This window comes from Aristolochia californica, unplaced genomic scaffold (genome assembly GCF_029961685.1).
Source record: "Aristolochia californica isolate CCGP_79_NKW_82.1479 unplaced genomic scaffold, dmAriCali1.0.hap1 SCAF_4, whole genome shotgun sequence".
Lineage (NCBI taxonomy): Eukaryota > Viridiplantae > Streptophyta > Magnoliopsida > Piperales > Aristolochiaceae > Aristolochia > Aristolochia californica.
This window is the reverse complement of record NW_027182103.1, coordinates 39,505,820-39,521,130: the sequence shown is the minus strand read 5'-3', so window position 1 is coordinate 39,521,130 and position 15,311 is coordinate 39,505,820. Positions and strand designations below refer to the sequence as shown.

The following is a 15,311-nucleotide window of genomic DNA, read 5'->3' as shown; positions in this document are numbered from 1 at the left end:
ATCAACTCTGGTTTCTTTTTTTTAAATGAACATTGTTTTTTTTAAATGAATCAAGTTCTGGTTTTCATTGCAAATTATCTTGTTTTTAGTAAGAGGACATAGCATATTGAAGTGTATTGTCACTTTATTAGATATGCTATCATGAATATGAAAACAAATACTCCATATGTTCGTTTTGCCAAGCAAGAAGGAATTTGGTGTGTTTTATAACAAGTTGAGACAACCAGATATATATGCTCCAGCTTGACGGCGTGTTGAAAAGTGTAATCATAGTTTTTTGGTAATTTTAGATCTAAGGACATAGTTGTAATTTATCCTCTAGTATTTAATCTCAGAGCATTAACTCGTTACATTTAATATGTCTTAAGACAGTTTATTGGCTTGTAAGTGAGAGGGACATTTCTCATTGTAACTACTTTTTCTTAAGTAAATGATATAAGGGGGAAAGGGAACATGCATCACCCTGATCTTTTTCCCTCTTCTTTTGCGGCAGCTCTCAAGTTCCTATTCTCTCCTTCTTTTTAATTTTTCCCGTCAATTTTTAACACAGACCAAGTGCATCTACATCAGCAATGCAGAGATAATTCATCTTTGGACAAATGAAGAGGTGCTCGGAGGTAAGATGCATATATACAAATCTCTACATCATACAAGTTTTCCTATGCAAATTGCATGCATGTCAGCTCAGTTGACTGTAGAAATGAGAAAAGGATCAACAAAAAATATTTATAAATTAAAAATAAAAAATTTACTTGGGCTTTCTAACACTCCACTGCTACTGTCTGCATATTCTAGTTCTTCATCACTATCTTGTTTCTTTGGTTGAGGGAGCAGAGATACCTTTGAATAAGCAGGGACAACAGACTGTGCCCCAATTGCAACCTGGAAGAGACAAGTTATTAGAGCTAGCTATAACTTTATTAACCTGAAAAAGACTTACTGATCATTTGTTAATTCTTGATTCAAACCATCAGCTATTTCAAGCAGAACATGCATCACTTTAACAATATAAAATTTTCTTTGACTACAGACTTCTTTCAAAGTGATTGAAAATTTTATTAAGAAGTGAAGGGGAAAAAGGAGACAGCGAAAATAAGTGGTCTACCTACGAGTACATAACTTCTGATAAGCCAAAATTGGGTGATACCTGTTAGCAAACCTCTGTAATCTACATTAATTGCAAGATTAAACCACTGAGTCAAACAATCTCTAAGCCTCATTTTTCTTTTTTCTATGCGAGCATGTCAACATGTCACTACAGTTCAGTTCTGAAGAAAGACTACCAAGATTTTTTTTCTAAAAGATAACAACAAGAATTTATAGTAGCAAAATAAAAAAGGTCAATAACATCCATTGTGTCCAACTACACAGTCAAATTCAGGTGAAACTACTTGACCACCCATTCATCGCGGGGCTCCAACTTCCATACTGAAACTCAATATTGGACAATTAGCCTAGTTGGCATAAGATGGGCCATCAGGGCCAAAAGCACTTGAGTTGGATAGACACAAAGTCAAAGCAGCTGGTAAGAGGGCACGGAGGTGGGAAACAAGTCCAGGCAACCATTGAATGCATCCAATTTAATGCTTGAAAAGTTATAAGGTTTGAAAGATTGTATTTTGTTATACTCGAAATTTGCAACATATGCCATTATCTCTCATTTATCATTTTAAAAAAAGAAACAAATGAAATCCTGAAATGGATGTCAAGCATGGACTCCTAGGGGATTAGGGAGGGGAGGGAAGTAAAACAGGAAGAAATGAAAATTTTAAGTCATTAAATCTAAAGCTGATGTTAAATGAGAAGCTGCTTGCACCACCTGCATGGACCTGAGTCTATATTTTTTTTCCATTTTTTACTGATAAATATTTAAGTTTCAAGTCGAAATTTTATTATAATCCATACATAAATTTTTAAAAGACAAATGATAATCACTATTGACTTCATTCACCAGCTCCTATCTGATTAGATTAATTTAAATAATTTTAATTTGGGGTGAGATAGTTTTAAGTAATCAAAGCTCATTTTACTATATCCATACTGAAGTTTGGAGTTAGAGAGATAGTAAGAGATTAGTAAAAGGATAAAAGGGATATGAAAAAAAATATAGGTTTTTAAGGTTATAATCACACATTAATGACTTCTATTCTTAGAAAAAGAATAAGCACTTTCTCTAACTAGAAATCTTCTAAGGATAGGAATGCCTTCACTCTGAGAGAATAAGCAGATACGCTCCCTAGAAATCTTCTAACTGGACAGAAATGCCTTCACTCCAAGAGAATAAGCAGAATATGCCTCAAACAAATACAATCCATGAAACCAACATCCTTGGTTACAGTGTACGGGTTCAAAACAAATACAAGACAACTAAGTGCTTAAACATTGCTACAACAAAAAGCAGAGACATGTTACCTTAAATGATAATATAACTCCAGGTTCCAGAGTTGCCCCTGCCCTTACAACCACATCATCACAAACTATTGCATGGCTTATCTTACAGTCATCATGAATGGTGACATTATCCCATATATAGGAACCTTCAATTGAAACATTGGACCCAATAATGCAACCTCGACCAATGATTGAATTTGAGATAGTAGAGTTGTCACCAATTGAGGTCCCACTTCCAACCAATGTGAAAGGACCAATTTGTGCAGAACGTGATTGTATGACATCTGAGAAAACATTGTCATGTCAAGTTCATGATGAATTACACATAAAAACAATCCAATAAATTATATCAGACATTATTAGCTGCCAAAAAATGGTTGAACCTATAAATAATTATATAACGCAAAGAGAGTCAACTGTCCACTTGAAAGGATAGTTAACTCCTGCCCTTTTATGATGGAAAGTGACTCATGACAAGTTATTAGCTGGTTTTCTTCAGGGAAAGACCCTTCCTCTCACCATTCATGATGAGATTTGTCACCTTCGCAGATGCCTTCTGGTCTCTTGATCTTATGGTTTGCTGAGCGCAGAAAGCATGGAAGATTCTTCTCTTACTTTCTGAAAACTGAGCATGGCAGATTCTATAACTCTTTTGTGGGAGGTTTTTCTCCCCTTTTAAATATCACGATGGATGTATTGTCGTTTTTGAAAAAGAAAAAAATATTTTCTATTTTTATGTATTGTATTTTCTCTTAGCTGGCCTCCTGTTTTGCTGGTTTCTTCTTTCAGCTGCGATGTAATATTTCTGCTTCTATTCCCCCTTCTTTATCTATTGAAAAATATCCCCTCTTCCTTCAGTAAAATTTATTTTAAAAACAAAAAAGATTTCTCAGCCACCATGACTGAATAATAGGTGAGATCTCTCAATGAAATTGAAAAAGCAAACAATAGAAGATATAGATAAGGTGAAGAAGTAAGAATCCTAATCAATATGAACCCACAAAGAGTCCCAACCAGAACCTCTAAGGTGACACAACAATACCCCAACAAGAGTTCCACAAATTGCAACAGTGGAAGAAAAGACGAATTGGATTCACTTCTGACTTTGTGCAAAATTCTACCATAGTTAGGGCTGTGAAAGATGAAATAAAAACACAGGAATGGAAGGGAAGGGGTGTGCAAGGAAAAAAGAAAAAATGATGCAAAGAACAAAGCAGAAACAGGAAAGAAAATTTTAATTGGGCTCAATTCCCAATTTTGTGCAAAAAAGCCCTTTAGGTGCACTAGATAATTAAAAACCAAAATACTGGGAATCAACCCTATTTTTCCAAAATAGGGCAGTTCAACCCAATGAAATTTAAAAAGAGATTAAATAGAGAGAAGAACAAATCTCACCTCAAAACAGATGCACCTTTAAAACTCTGGAACCTCAAACCCAGGACAACAAACTACTTTCTTCCACATATACACAGAAAATCAAACTTCCTAAGCGACAATGAAGCCTTAAGTTTTGTTCTACAACTATGTTAATCTGGTTAATACAACTTTAAGGATTCATGACATAACAGTAAAACAAAATTGAGAGAAAGGGGTTTAGAGAAAGTGAGAGACAGACAGACAGACAAACGACAGACAGCCAGAGACAGACAGAGAGACAGAGAGAAAGAAAGCATACTCTGTGACAGATAGACAGACAAACAACAGACAGCAAGAGACAGACAGAGAGACAGAGAAAGAAAGTATACTCTGTTAAGGGCTTTGTAGAGTTCAAAAAAGGAGATGAAGAGAGCAAGACAAGAGAAAACAGAAAACAGAAAGAGAATGAGAGAGCTCTCCAGGGCTATAAAGGAGTAGACTGTTCAATTTGCGTGTTGCTAGACCCCTCGTCTTCTTTTTATTTAATTATTTAAGGTTAAAATTTATAAGTGACCACCTGACCTAAACATAAAAACTGGAGTAAAACTGAAATAAAAGAGAACTTAAATACCAATATAATGAACTCATGAACAGCTGTTATTACAATGATGCCCTTTTAGCTTCAAATAGTTTAGTAAAGTGGTTAGGGACTTTCTTCACTTCTTTGACAAGCTGATTTTTTACCACACCATCCAGACAACCTGCTCAGCTGGCTTTCAATGGAAAATACGTTCTAGCAATGAACTAACCAAAGAGGACAGCAGTTCTAGTTCGAATAGATGGCACTGGACTGTATGGGATGCTCACATGAGTATCTTTTACAAATGTTACAAAAGTACCTCACAATTTTCAAAGTAATACCCACATAAAAAATTAAAAAAACTAAATAAAACAAACACTAACGCTCATTTGCCATACAACAGAAGGTATTGCGGTAATAAACAAAGGTATCTATGTCAAACAAATATGCAAATGTGAATAGTACATAGTAAGAATGCAGCTATTAATTTGGCGTCACTTCAGCTGGAGGACATGATTTCCATTCTCACATTGATAAACGAAAAGAGATAATAAACATGTAAAATAGAATATCTACACACTTACCTAAGTGTAGATTTAAGAAAAAGAAATTATGACAGCAGCTCCATGGAAAGTCTATTAGAAAGTACATGAAAGTTCAACCTAAATATAAAAAGTAACAAATACGGAAAGTAAATATTTCATCAAAAGAAAATTTCCAGAAAGCCACCACCATCTAATACCTAATAGAAACCTTGTCAAGAAATTGTTCTCATGCCTACCTGCTGCCTTGTAGATCCCTTGTCTTTCTAGCTTATTCAAAGGGCAATTTCCACAAAACTGAACATCTGGCACAAAAGGATATGTCCACCTCTGAGTAATATCTTTACTGATTGTATCATAGCTCCTAAAATTGTCTATCCTTGCTGCGTAACTTGAGTGAATCTCATGCGTAAAAATTTTATACCCCATGATCTGGATAAATATTCAAATGATTAGAGAACAATTCACAAGAAAGCAATTTCAAAGTGCCATCTCAGAATAAGAAAAGGAAAGAAGAGAATTACTGTTTTTGAAAATGAAAGATTCAAGAAGAAAAAAACAATGAGTAGGCCCAACAACATCTATAAACCTTCCAAACTTTCCCAGCAAACACTGCAAGTTCCACCTAAAATTGGCAGAGTTCAGTTCCATATGCACATATGTTTTCTTTAGTGATGATTAAGATTGTTGTTGAGTAAGGAAAGAGAATTCCATGAAGACAATCTAGATATAGTACTTTTTGTCTCAAGTAGACTCCACAAATAGAAAATTATAATTTGCTTAATTTTGCACAAGACCGAGGCTTTTTCCTATTTTGAATTGCAAGAACTTGGGTGCAAGGGAGTTGTGGGTAGACTTTCTATTTTTTGAGCACCCTCTTATTTTGCATCAAGTGCATGATAGGATTACTTAGGCACCAAGCTCCTTAGTTGTAAGAGTATTTTAGGGAAATTCTTGTACTTACCTTATGCAAGTGGTCAAAGGAAGTGAAAGTACAGGGTCTTGTACTCCTGTACTTATCAATGGAACAACATGTGGATATTTCCAGAGCACAAGAGGAATAAGACAAGGTGATCCTTTATCCTACTCAAAGGGAAGGTACATTTCAAACTACTCCACAAATGGCCTTAGATTTTGTCCCATTTGTTCCAAAATTTCCAGTTAATCTCTTATCTGTGAGTCATACTAATAAATCCGTAAACAGTTCAATAACCTTTTATCCTACTTCTTGTGTTTTCTAGGACTTGCAAACACAGAGGATGATTGGTTCAAAACATGAGAATGGAGGGCTCTACGATTTGGAAGCACCAAATTGTTTGAAGTAGTTCACTTTGATGTATGGGGTCTGTGTCGGATCCCTAGTCTATTTGGTTTTATGTATTTTGTGTCATTTATTGATGATTTCAGTAGAGTAACTTGGTTGTATCTCCTATGGGAAAAGTCTTAAGTATTTGATGTATTCGTCAATTTTTTCAATTAAATAAAGATCAACTTTGTGTTTGTGTTCATGTACTTCATACTGATAATGGTTTGGAATATCGTAATCTCAAATTTTCAAAGTTTTGTGTTTTTCATGGTATTACCATCAAACTTCCTACCCTTATACACCACAACAAAATGGAGTGGTTGAACATAAAAGCAGACATCTCCTTGAGGTTACAAAAACACTATTACTGCATATGAATGTTCCTAAATCCTTTTGGGGGGATACAATTTTAGCTTCATGTTACTTGATTAATCGTATGTCCTCATCTGTTTTTAGTGGTCAAGTTCTTCTTTATGTTTTAATGCCGAATTGTAAATCATTTGATGTGGTTCCTTGTGTTTTTGGATGTACTTGTTTTGTTCACATGTTTGGAACTTCGGTAAATAAGTTATCACCTCAGTCTATCAAATGTGTCTTTCTGGGATATTATCGTCGACAAAAAGGGTACAATTATTATGATCCTTTTTAATGGAAAACATGTGTCAATTGATGTGACTTTCTTTGAACATATTACAGATTTTGCATCCTCTACTGAGCTTCCTGTCTCTACTGAGTCCCCTTCAAACAATCTTGTTGTTGTTGCATTTTTGGATGTACCAGCTCCACCAAGTGCTTAATTGCCTCTTCGTGTTTATAACCGTCGCTCACTTGCTCCTGCAGTGCCTCCAACATTTACCTCTACAAAACTCTCTTTTCTTGATCCACCAGCTTCTTTATTGCCTACAGATCTTGTTGTCTCTGACTTGGACTTGCCCATTAGTCTACGAAAAAGTAAACAATCTCGTACTACTCATCCGATCTCAAAATATGTTTCCCTTGATTTTTTTTTCGCTTTCCTTTAAGGCTTCTGTTATGTCATTGTCTACTTCCTTTGCACCTCATTCAGTGCAGGAAGCCTTGTGCTCTCCAAAATGGAAACAATCTATGGATGATGAGATGAATGCTTTGATGTCTCAAGGAACATTGCATCTATGTGATCCACTGGCAAGAGCAGCTATTATGGGGTGTCGTTGCGTTTATACTATCAAATATAATGTCAATGACTCCATTCAATGGCACAAAGCATGACTGGTGGCGAAGGGATATACACAGACCTTTGGTGTTGATGTGTTTGAAACATTCTCTCTTGTGGCCCGATTTACTTCGATACGTATCTTAATCTTTGTGACTATTAATAAGGGTGGGCCTTTCTTTCAACTTGATGTGAAGAATGTTTTTTCTGAAAGGTGATCTACATGAGTACGTGAATATGGAGCCATTGTGCTATCTGGCGATGACCTCGATGGTATTACAGAAATTAAACAATATCTGGTTACGCATTTTCAGATAAAGGATTTGGGCTCTCTTAACTTCCTTGGAATTGAAGTTGCTCATAGCAAGCGAGGTATTGTTATTTCTCAAAGAAAATATATATTGGCTATACTATAGGAGTATGTTTTATTAGGTGCTAAACCAGTAGACACTCTCATAGAAGCCTATCATAATCTGCATGATACCCAAGGTCCTACACTCAAGGGTAGAACTCAATACTGACGGTTAGTAGGTAAACTTATATATGACACCAAGCCGAATATCTCATTTATCGTGGGATTTGTGAGCCGGTTAATGGAAAATCCTCAAAAAGTGCATTTAGAAGCTACACAGAGGATTTTAAAGTATTTGAAGGGTGCACCTGGAAAAGGTTTTTTCTATACTCAGAATGGAAAAGTTGATGTAATTGGGTATTCTGATGCCGATTATACTAAGTGTAAGATGAATAGACGTTTTATGTTAGGCTACTGTTGTTTTGTTAAAGGTAACCTCATCAGCTGAAAAAGTAAAAAACAGACAGTTGTAGCTAGATCTAGTGCAAAGGCTGAGTATTTTTTTTTAAAGGATGTAAATATTAACAAACAACAATATAGAGGTCTAGGGAGCAAAACCCTAACAACAAGTGATTGAAGGAATGCTCCTTGCTTAGCAAGCACAACAGTTGCCGAATTTGTAGATCTTGGATTGTGAGGCCAAATACATGAGAATTGAGAGGCAATATCTAGAATCTCCCGAAAAGTGTCACAGTGACGCCACCCGAGGAGGGGGGGGGGGGGGGGAAGGAAGATGCACAATCGCTCCTACCAATAACCACCTTAGAGTCTCCTTTGATGTGAAGAGGGCCACTACAGTTGTCTCTGAAAACACGAAGCCCATTGAGGAGGCCATGAAGCTCAGCCGACATTGAGTCAAAAATACCTAATGGGCTTCGTGTTTTCAAGATAAGAGAAACACTGATTACTGGAGGAATCCAAGATAACTACCAAGCCAATAATCCCGGGATTATCAAGGGAAGAACCATCAAAATTCAACTTGAAGAAACCAGGCTCTGAAGGGGTCCATTCCCGCATGACTGGGACCTTAGCACCAATCTGCATCCTAACCAAGTTGCTTGAATTATCTCGGATAGAGGAACCCACAAAGGAGGAGAAGGTCTTCTTAGTAAGAAGCCAAGCGAAGATTTGACCCGACACACGATCAGCGACTCTTACCGCGGTTTCACATTTAGCATCAAAACGCCTGCGGTTGCGTTCATTCCAGAGCCTCACAGAATAAAACCAATACAAGTAGAGATCATTAGCTTTACAAGCCCAGGATGGGGAATACCAATGAGCGACTTGCTGAAGGTGATCAGATCTGCTGACATACAGAATTGCAGCCCCGTCTTACAAACGATGGAAGTCCACACGATCCACGTGAAAGAACACTGTAACAGAATGTGGTTGGCGGTTTCAACCTCTTAATTGCATAATGGGCAGAGGGGATCAATAGATGGGTGGCCTCTCCGTCTAAGCACATCTGTCGTGAGTATCTTTCTTTGGCAAGCACTTCACATGAAGAATTTTACCTTTGGTGGGGCACAAAGACCCCATGCAAAGTATATCTCATGCCCCCTTTGATTTAAATGCCAACCATTGATGTATCCATAAGCAGAGGACACAGAGAAGATACCGTTTTTGTCAAACCACCGAATGAGCTTGTCCGCTGCTGAAGATCTTAGTCTGAAAGATTGCAAAGATTCCATCAACCGACTTGCCTACAAAGCCTCAGTATTGGAAAGACCCCTTCTGGGGTGCAGGCTCAAACCATCCGCCTAGAAAGCATCGGCTACTAATATCTCCCATCGCAAAGAGAGGAGAAAAAGATTCCTGACGAGGCCTGTAGAGGATCCTGTCCCGCCCACCAATCCTCCCAGAATTTTAAGGATCTACCGTTTCCAACATAAAATCTAATGGCTGAGGTAAATTTAAGAACAAGTAGAATAGTAATCTCCAAATTGGTGATAGATATCTCCTGTTACCCCTTGAAGTCCACCATGGAGAAGGACAACCAAGCTTAACAATTATCATTTCCTTCCAAAGATTAGAAGAAATGTTGTTGAACTTCCAAATCCATTTTAAGAGTAGAGCTTGGTTCATTTACTTCGATTTCCGAATCCCCAATCCTCCCATCCGCTTTGGCAAACAAACTTCCTCCCATCTGACCAAATGATATTTAAAAGCATCACTCGATCCCCTCCAGAGAAAACTTATTTTTAACTTATCCATGGCTTTACACACGGATGTAGGACAAGGCGTAGTTTGGGATTCCTGCAATACGAGATATTAGGAGGATGAGTCTTCTTGCTTTGCTGAGAAAATGGCCCTTCCAGGTTGCAAGTTGGGTCTCGATCTTTTCCACCGCAAGATTCCAAAGACTTTGGTTTATGCAACCATTAAAGAGAGGGAACCCAAGGTAAGTGGTCCGGATGTTAGATGTTGTACATCCAAAAAGATTCGCCATCTCAGCTAAGAGCTTAGGGCTAACATTAAAACCCATGAGGGATGTTTTTCCCCAATTAACTTTCTGCCCCGATGCTAATTCAAAGAGTCCCAAGACCGCTTTGATCCTTCTAGCTCCTTCCATATTTCTGATCCCAAAAATGATGGTATCATCCGCATACTGGAGAATGGGGATATTAAAAGTCTATTGGGGACTACTATGGGGTAGCCACCAAAGGTCAACAGTCGAGTAGAACATAGAGGAGAGGAATTCTGCCGCAATGTTGAAAAGAAGAGGGGAGAGCGGGTCACCCTGTCTGATCCCCTTGGTTCCTTTGAAATACCCGCAAACCGAGCCATTGAGAATGAGTGTGTAGGAGGCCTGTTAAATTGGGTCCAAGGCCCTATCCCAAAATGACTAGCCACCTTAGGAAGCCTCTTTCCCAACTAATAAACTCAAGATCTTTGTACTCACTATCCATGTGGGACTATTCCTTAACACTCCCCCTCACGTGTAGACCCTCTTTTTGTGGCTCTACAAGTGGATAATTTAGGAGTAGGCAATTTAGGTGTAGGCCCTCTTTTGTGGCTCTACAAGTGGATAGTTTAGGTGTAGGCCCTCTTTTGTGGCTCTACAAGTAGATAGTTTAGGTGCAAGCCCACATATGAGTACCTGCTCTGATACCATGTTAAATTGGGTCCAAGGCCCTATCCCAAAATGACTAGCCACCTTAGGAAGTCTCTTTCCCAACTAATAAACTCAAGATCTTTGTACTCATTAATCCATGTGGGACTATTCCTTAACAAGGCCAAGCCCACGCAACTTCTAATCCAAAATCTCCATTTTGCGCTGAAACCCATTCGCTCCATTAGCTCATCTACAAGTATCCAATTTACTCTGTCGAAAGCTTTTTCCAAATCAAGCTTGAGGGCAATTCTCGGGTGCTTGATGCGGCTGAAGTGATCAATAAGCTCATGAGATGCCATTGTGGAGTCTAGAATTTCTCTCCTCTTGAGGAATGCATCTTGCCCGCAATGGATGACGTTTGGGAGAAAAGCCTGTAGGCGATAAGCCAGAATTCTAGCAATGATTTTGTATGCACTTGTAACGAGACTAATAGGCCGAAAATCTTCCGATTTCTCAACGTTGGTCATCTTCGAAACCAAAGTGATGAAGGAAGCTCTGATGTTGTGGAATGTGATGTCATTCTTGAAGAAACCATGTATCATTGCAATGATATCCACTTTGACCCTGGACCAAAACTTTTTAAAAAAATCCTTGTTAAAACCATCTGGCCCTGGGGCCCTATCACTCTCCATACCTAATACTGCACGCTCAATTTCTCCAACAAAAAAAGGGGACTCTAATAGGGAGGCAGCTGTTAGAGAAAGACTGGAGAAACTGATGTGTTGAACTTTTGGTTAATTTGAACAATCCTCTGAATATAAATCTGTGAAAAACTGAATCAACACATTAGTGATCGAGGTCCAACACGACGTTACCTCATTATTAATGCATAATGAGGTAATTTGGTTGGATCTCCTTCTTGCCAATGCGATGGCATGAAGAAACTTAGTATTAGCATCACCTTCCTTCAGCCATTTAAATCGGGCTCTTTGCTTCCATCGAATCCTCTCTTGATGCAGAATTACATTGAGTTCAGTATTCAGAGAAATTTGGAAAGAGAACTCGGCAGGATATAAGTACCTTTGTTCCTCCACCATGTCCAAAACAGCTATCTAAAAGAGTAGAGAAGCCTTCTCGGCACCCAACGAGGCACGACGACTTGCAGCCCATTCCTTTATTTTTCCTTTTAAGAACCGCAGCTTTAGAGGGAAAGCCCACTCCCTTCTTCCATAATTTGGACTCTCAAACCACCATCCACTTATAAGAGAGTCGAAATTTTTCTCATACAACCATGAGTTTTCAAAATGGAAAGGTGCAAGCCCCCATTTTTCAAAGAAGGTGGAAAGCATGATAGGCCAGTGGTCAGATCCCACCTTATTGAGCACCCTACCAGTGACATTTCCAAAAAGTTGCAGCCAATCTAGACAAGCCAGAAAGCGCTCCAGTTTTAAGAGAATTGGTTGTTGTTGGCCGTTAGACTAGGTCTAATTCTTCCCGAAAAGTAAAATCTCATCTAGACCACATCTGCCAACGAAGTCCGAAAAGCCCCTCATCAAGGTAGAGATGCAAGTAGTCGGAGGCTTCTTCTCATTGCAGTAGCAGAGAGCATTAAAATCACCCGTGAATAGCTAGGGGAACCTCCACAACTGATTAAGCTCCAAGAGTTCATCCCAAAAAAGTCTTCTCCCCCGATATCTTGTCGGGTCATATACTCCACCTATGCACCACATTCTATCAGAGGAGTGATCCCGGAAATGAATGCCCAATGAGAAACAACCCTCAGTAACGTTGAGAGCATCAGCAGAGTCCCAGGTAACAATAATGTCGCCGGCGTACCCAATGGCATTAACCGCCGACCACTTTATCGAAGGGCATTACCACAGTTCCTTGGCAATGGCGTCAGTCATTTCCTGACATTTCATCTCTTGAAGAATCACTATTGAGGGCTTAAACTGATAAAAGGAAGCTAGAAATCATGTCACACTTCCGAACAGCACCAATACCTCTAACATTCCAAGATAACAAGATCATTTGTTACTGTTGAATTTAGGACCCCATGAATAATACCACGAGCAAGGGGAGAGAGAAAGAAAAATGGGAAAAAGAGAAGGCTCTCGAATAGAGAGAGAAGAGAAGGAAAATAAAGGAGATTAGAGAGAGAGAGTACTTCACACGAGAGAGGAGAAAAAAAAAAGACTTGCTTCCTTTTCCGAGTTACAATCACCCCTATTTATAGTTGAGGAGGTTATAGAGTCCATGTACAACTAACCTTAGGACTCCTAATTACATTCCAACTAGAACTCTCTAAGATAAGCCTATTATGATAAGATTACATTATCTATTTAAGAGACTAATTTAACTCAAGTACAAACACCTTCTTTAAGGATGTGAATCAAGCTAGAGAACCAGCTCATGGTCTTATCTTGTGGGTCCCACATGATCTTCCAGCTCATGTATCTAATCTTCTATTCTATTTCAACACATATTCCTTATCTCTTAGCTCGAGCCACTTTGTATGAGGACTCTTGTTGACACCTCTCGAGCTCATGGTGGGTCCCACAAGCTTGTGTAGCCATGGTGGGTCCCACATTGTAACACCCCCATTCAAATTGGGGGCGAGAAAACATCGTAGATGCCCAGCTTGCTGCAGATGTTGGACAAAATTTTGTGAGTGACTGGTTTGGTGAGAATGTCTACCACCTGGTTCTGTGAAGATACATGCTGGAGAGATAAGATGCCGACAGTGAATTTTTCTCGTATGAAGTTGTAGTCTATTTCTATATGCTTTTTTCTCTCATGGTAGATTGAATTTGATGTAATGTGAATTGCAGCCTGATTATCGCAATATAGATTCATAGGAGCTTCTTTGTAAAAACCCAGTTCAGTTATGAGAGATCTGATCCATAGGAGTTCACTAACTATGTCTGTCATGGCTTTGTATTTTGCTTCTGCACTAGACCGTGCAACTACATTTTGTTTCTTGCTCCTCCATGTAACCAAGTTTCCTCCAACCATCGTACAATATTCCGAAGTAGATTTTCTATCATTCGGGGATCTGGCCCAATCTGCATCTGAGAATCCTTCGATGTTGAAGTGTCCATATTTTTATAGAGGAGCCCTCTTCCTAGTACTCCTTTCGGATATCGTAATATCCGTTCTAGTGCTTGTCAATGACTGAGTTGTAGTTTGTGCATAGATTGACTTACCACACTGACTGCATATGAAATATTGGCCTTGTTACGCAGAGATAAATAAGTCTTCCCACCAATCTTTGATATTTTCCAACATCTACTTCTTCTCCAGTACTTGCACATAATTTTGTATTCGAGTCCATAGGAGTTTTTGCTGGCCTACATCCCAGCATTCCGATCTCCTCCAATAGGTCAAGGACATACTTCCTTTGAGATAATATAATTCCATGTCTAGATTGTAGTACTTCAATACCCAAAAAATATTTGAGCAGTCCGAAATCCTTTGTCTTGAATTCAAAACATATCCTTTCCTTTGTCTTTTGGATGCCCTCGGGATCACTGCCAGTTATAATAATGTCATCAACATATACGGCTAGAATTACCTTACCCTTCGGTGTGTCTATAATAAAGACAGAGTGATCTCCAGAGCATCTATGAAATCCGGCCCGTATGAGTGCTTGGCTAAATTTTTCAAACCATGCACGAGGCGACTGTTTGAGACCATAAATAGATTTTTGTAGTCGACATATGGACTCTCAATCAACCACATACCCAGGTGGTTGCTGCATATAAATGTCCTCCTTTATATCCCCATTCAAAAAAGCATTTTTGACATCAAGTTATAGACCTACCAAGAAGAGTTAGCTGCCAAAGATAATAACAAACGTACTGAGTTTAATTTAGCCACTGGAGAGAAGGTTTCTTCATAATCAATGTCATAAGATTGTGTATAGCCTTTAGCAACAAGGCGAGCTTTCAACCGAGCCACGGACCCATCCAGATTGTGTTGCACCGTCAATACCCATTTGCAGCCGACAGATTTCTTATCTGAAGGAAGTGGGACTAGAGCTCATGTCTAATTTTCATAAAGGGCCTGCATTTCTTCATCCATAGCCACCTTCAACCCTGGATGTTTGAGAGCCTTCTGATAGGACTGTGGTACAGGTATGGAGGAAATAGCCGATAGAATAACAAACAAGGGATAGACGATGATGAGACACAAAGTTTGTTATGGCATAAGAAGCAGAAGGCATGGTGCATGATCTGGGCTCTTTCCTAACTGCATTAGGACGAGTATCATATCCTGGGCCAAAAATAATCTGAGAAGATGGACTTACCTCGGTAGGATCCAACAACTCAGCAGGTGAGGTGTCAGCCAGTGTTTCTGGGGGCTAAGTAGTTTTAGCAGCACAGGGCACAACCGATTGAGGAGAACCTAGTACTGAAGATAAACATGGAGGAGCATTATCAGAATAATATGGAGAGTCTTCAAAAAATGTGACATCCCTAGACACAAGTAAACGCTGAAGAGAGGGATTAGAGCAAACATAACCCTTTTGTGTGCA

General features: G+C 38.8%; 1 protein-coding gene across 1 annotated transcript in view; it reads right to left on the bottom strand.

Annotated features, from left to right (window-relative positions):
* LOC137962410 (uncharacterized) overlaps window positions 1-15,311 on the bottom strand; it is a 55,614-nt gene that overhangs the window by 14,932 nt on the left and 25,371 nt on the right. Inside the window, exons 5-7 of the mRNA XM_068809259.1 lie at window positions 5,109-5,301; window positions 2,413-2,675; window positions 753-882 (exon numbers count right to left, since the gene is read on the bottom strand). Of these exons, the coding sequence (XP_068665360.1) occupies window positions 753-882; window positions 2,413-2,675; window positions 5,109-5,301 (586 nt within the window). The remainder of the gene's footprint in view (window positions 1-752; window positions 883-2,412; window positions 2,676-5,108; window positions 5,302-15,311) is intronic.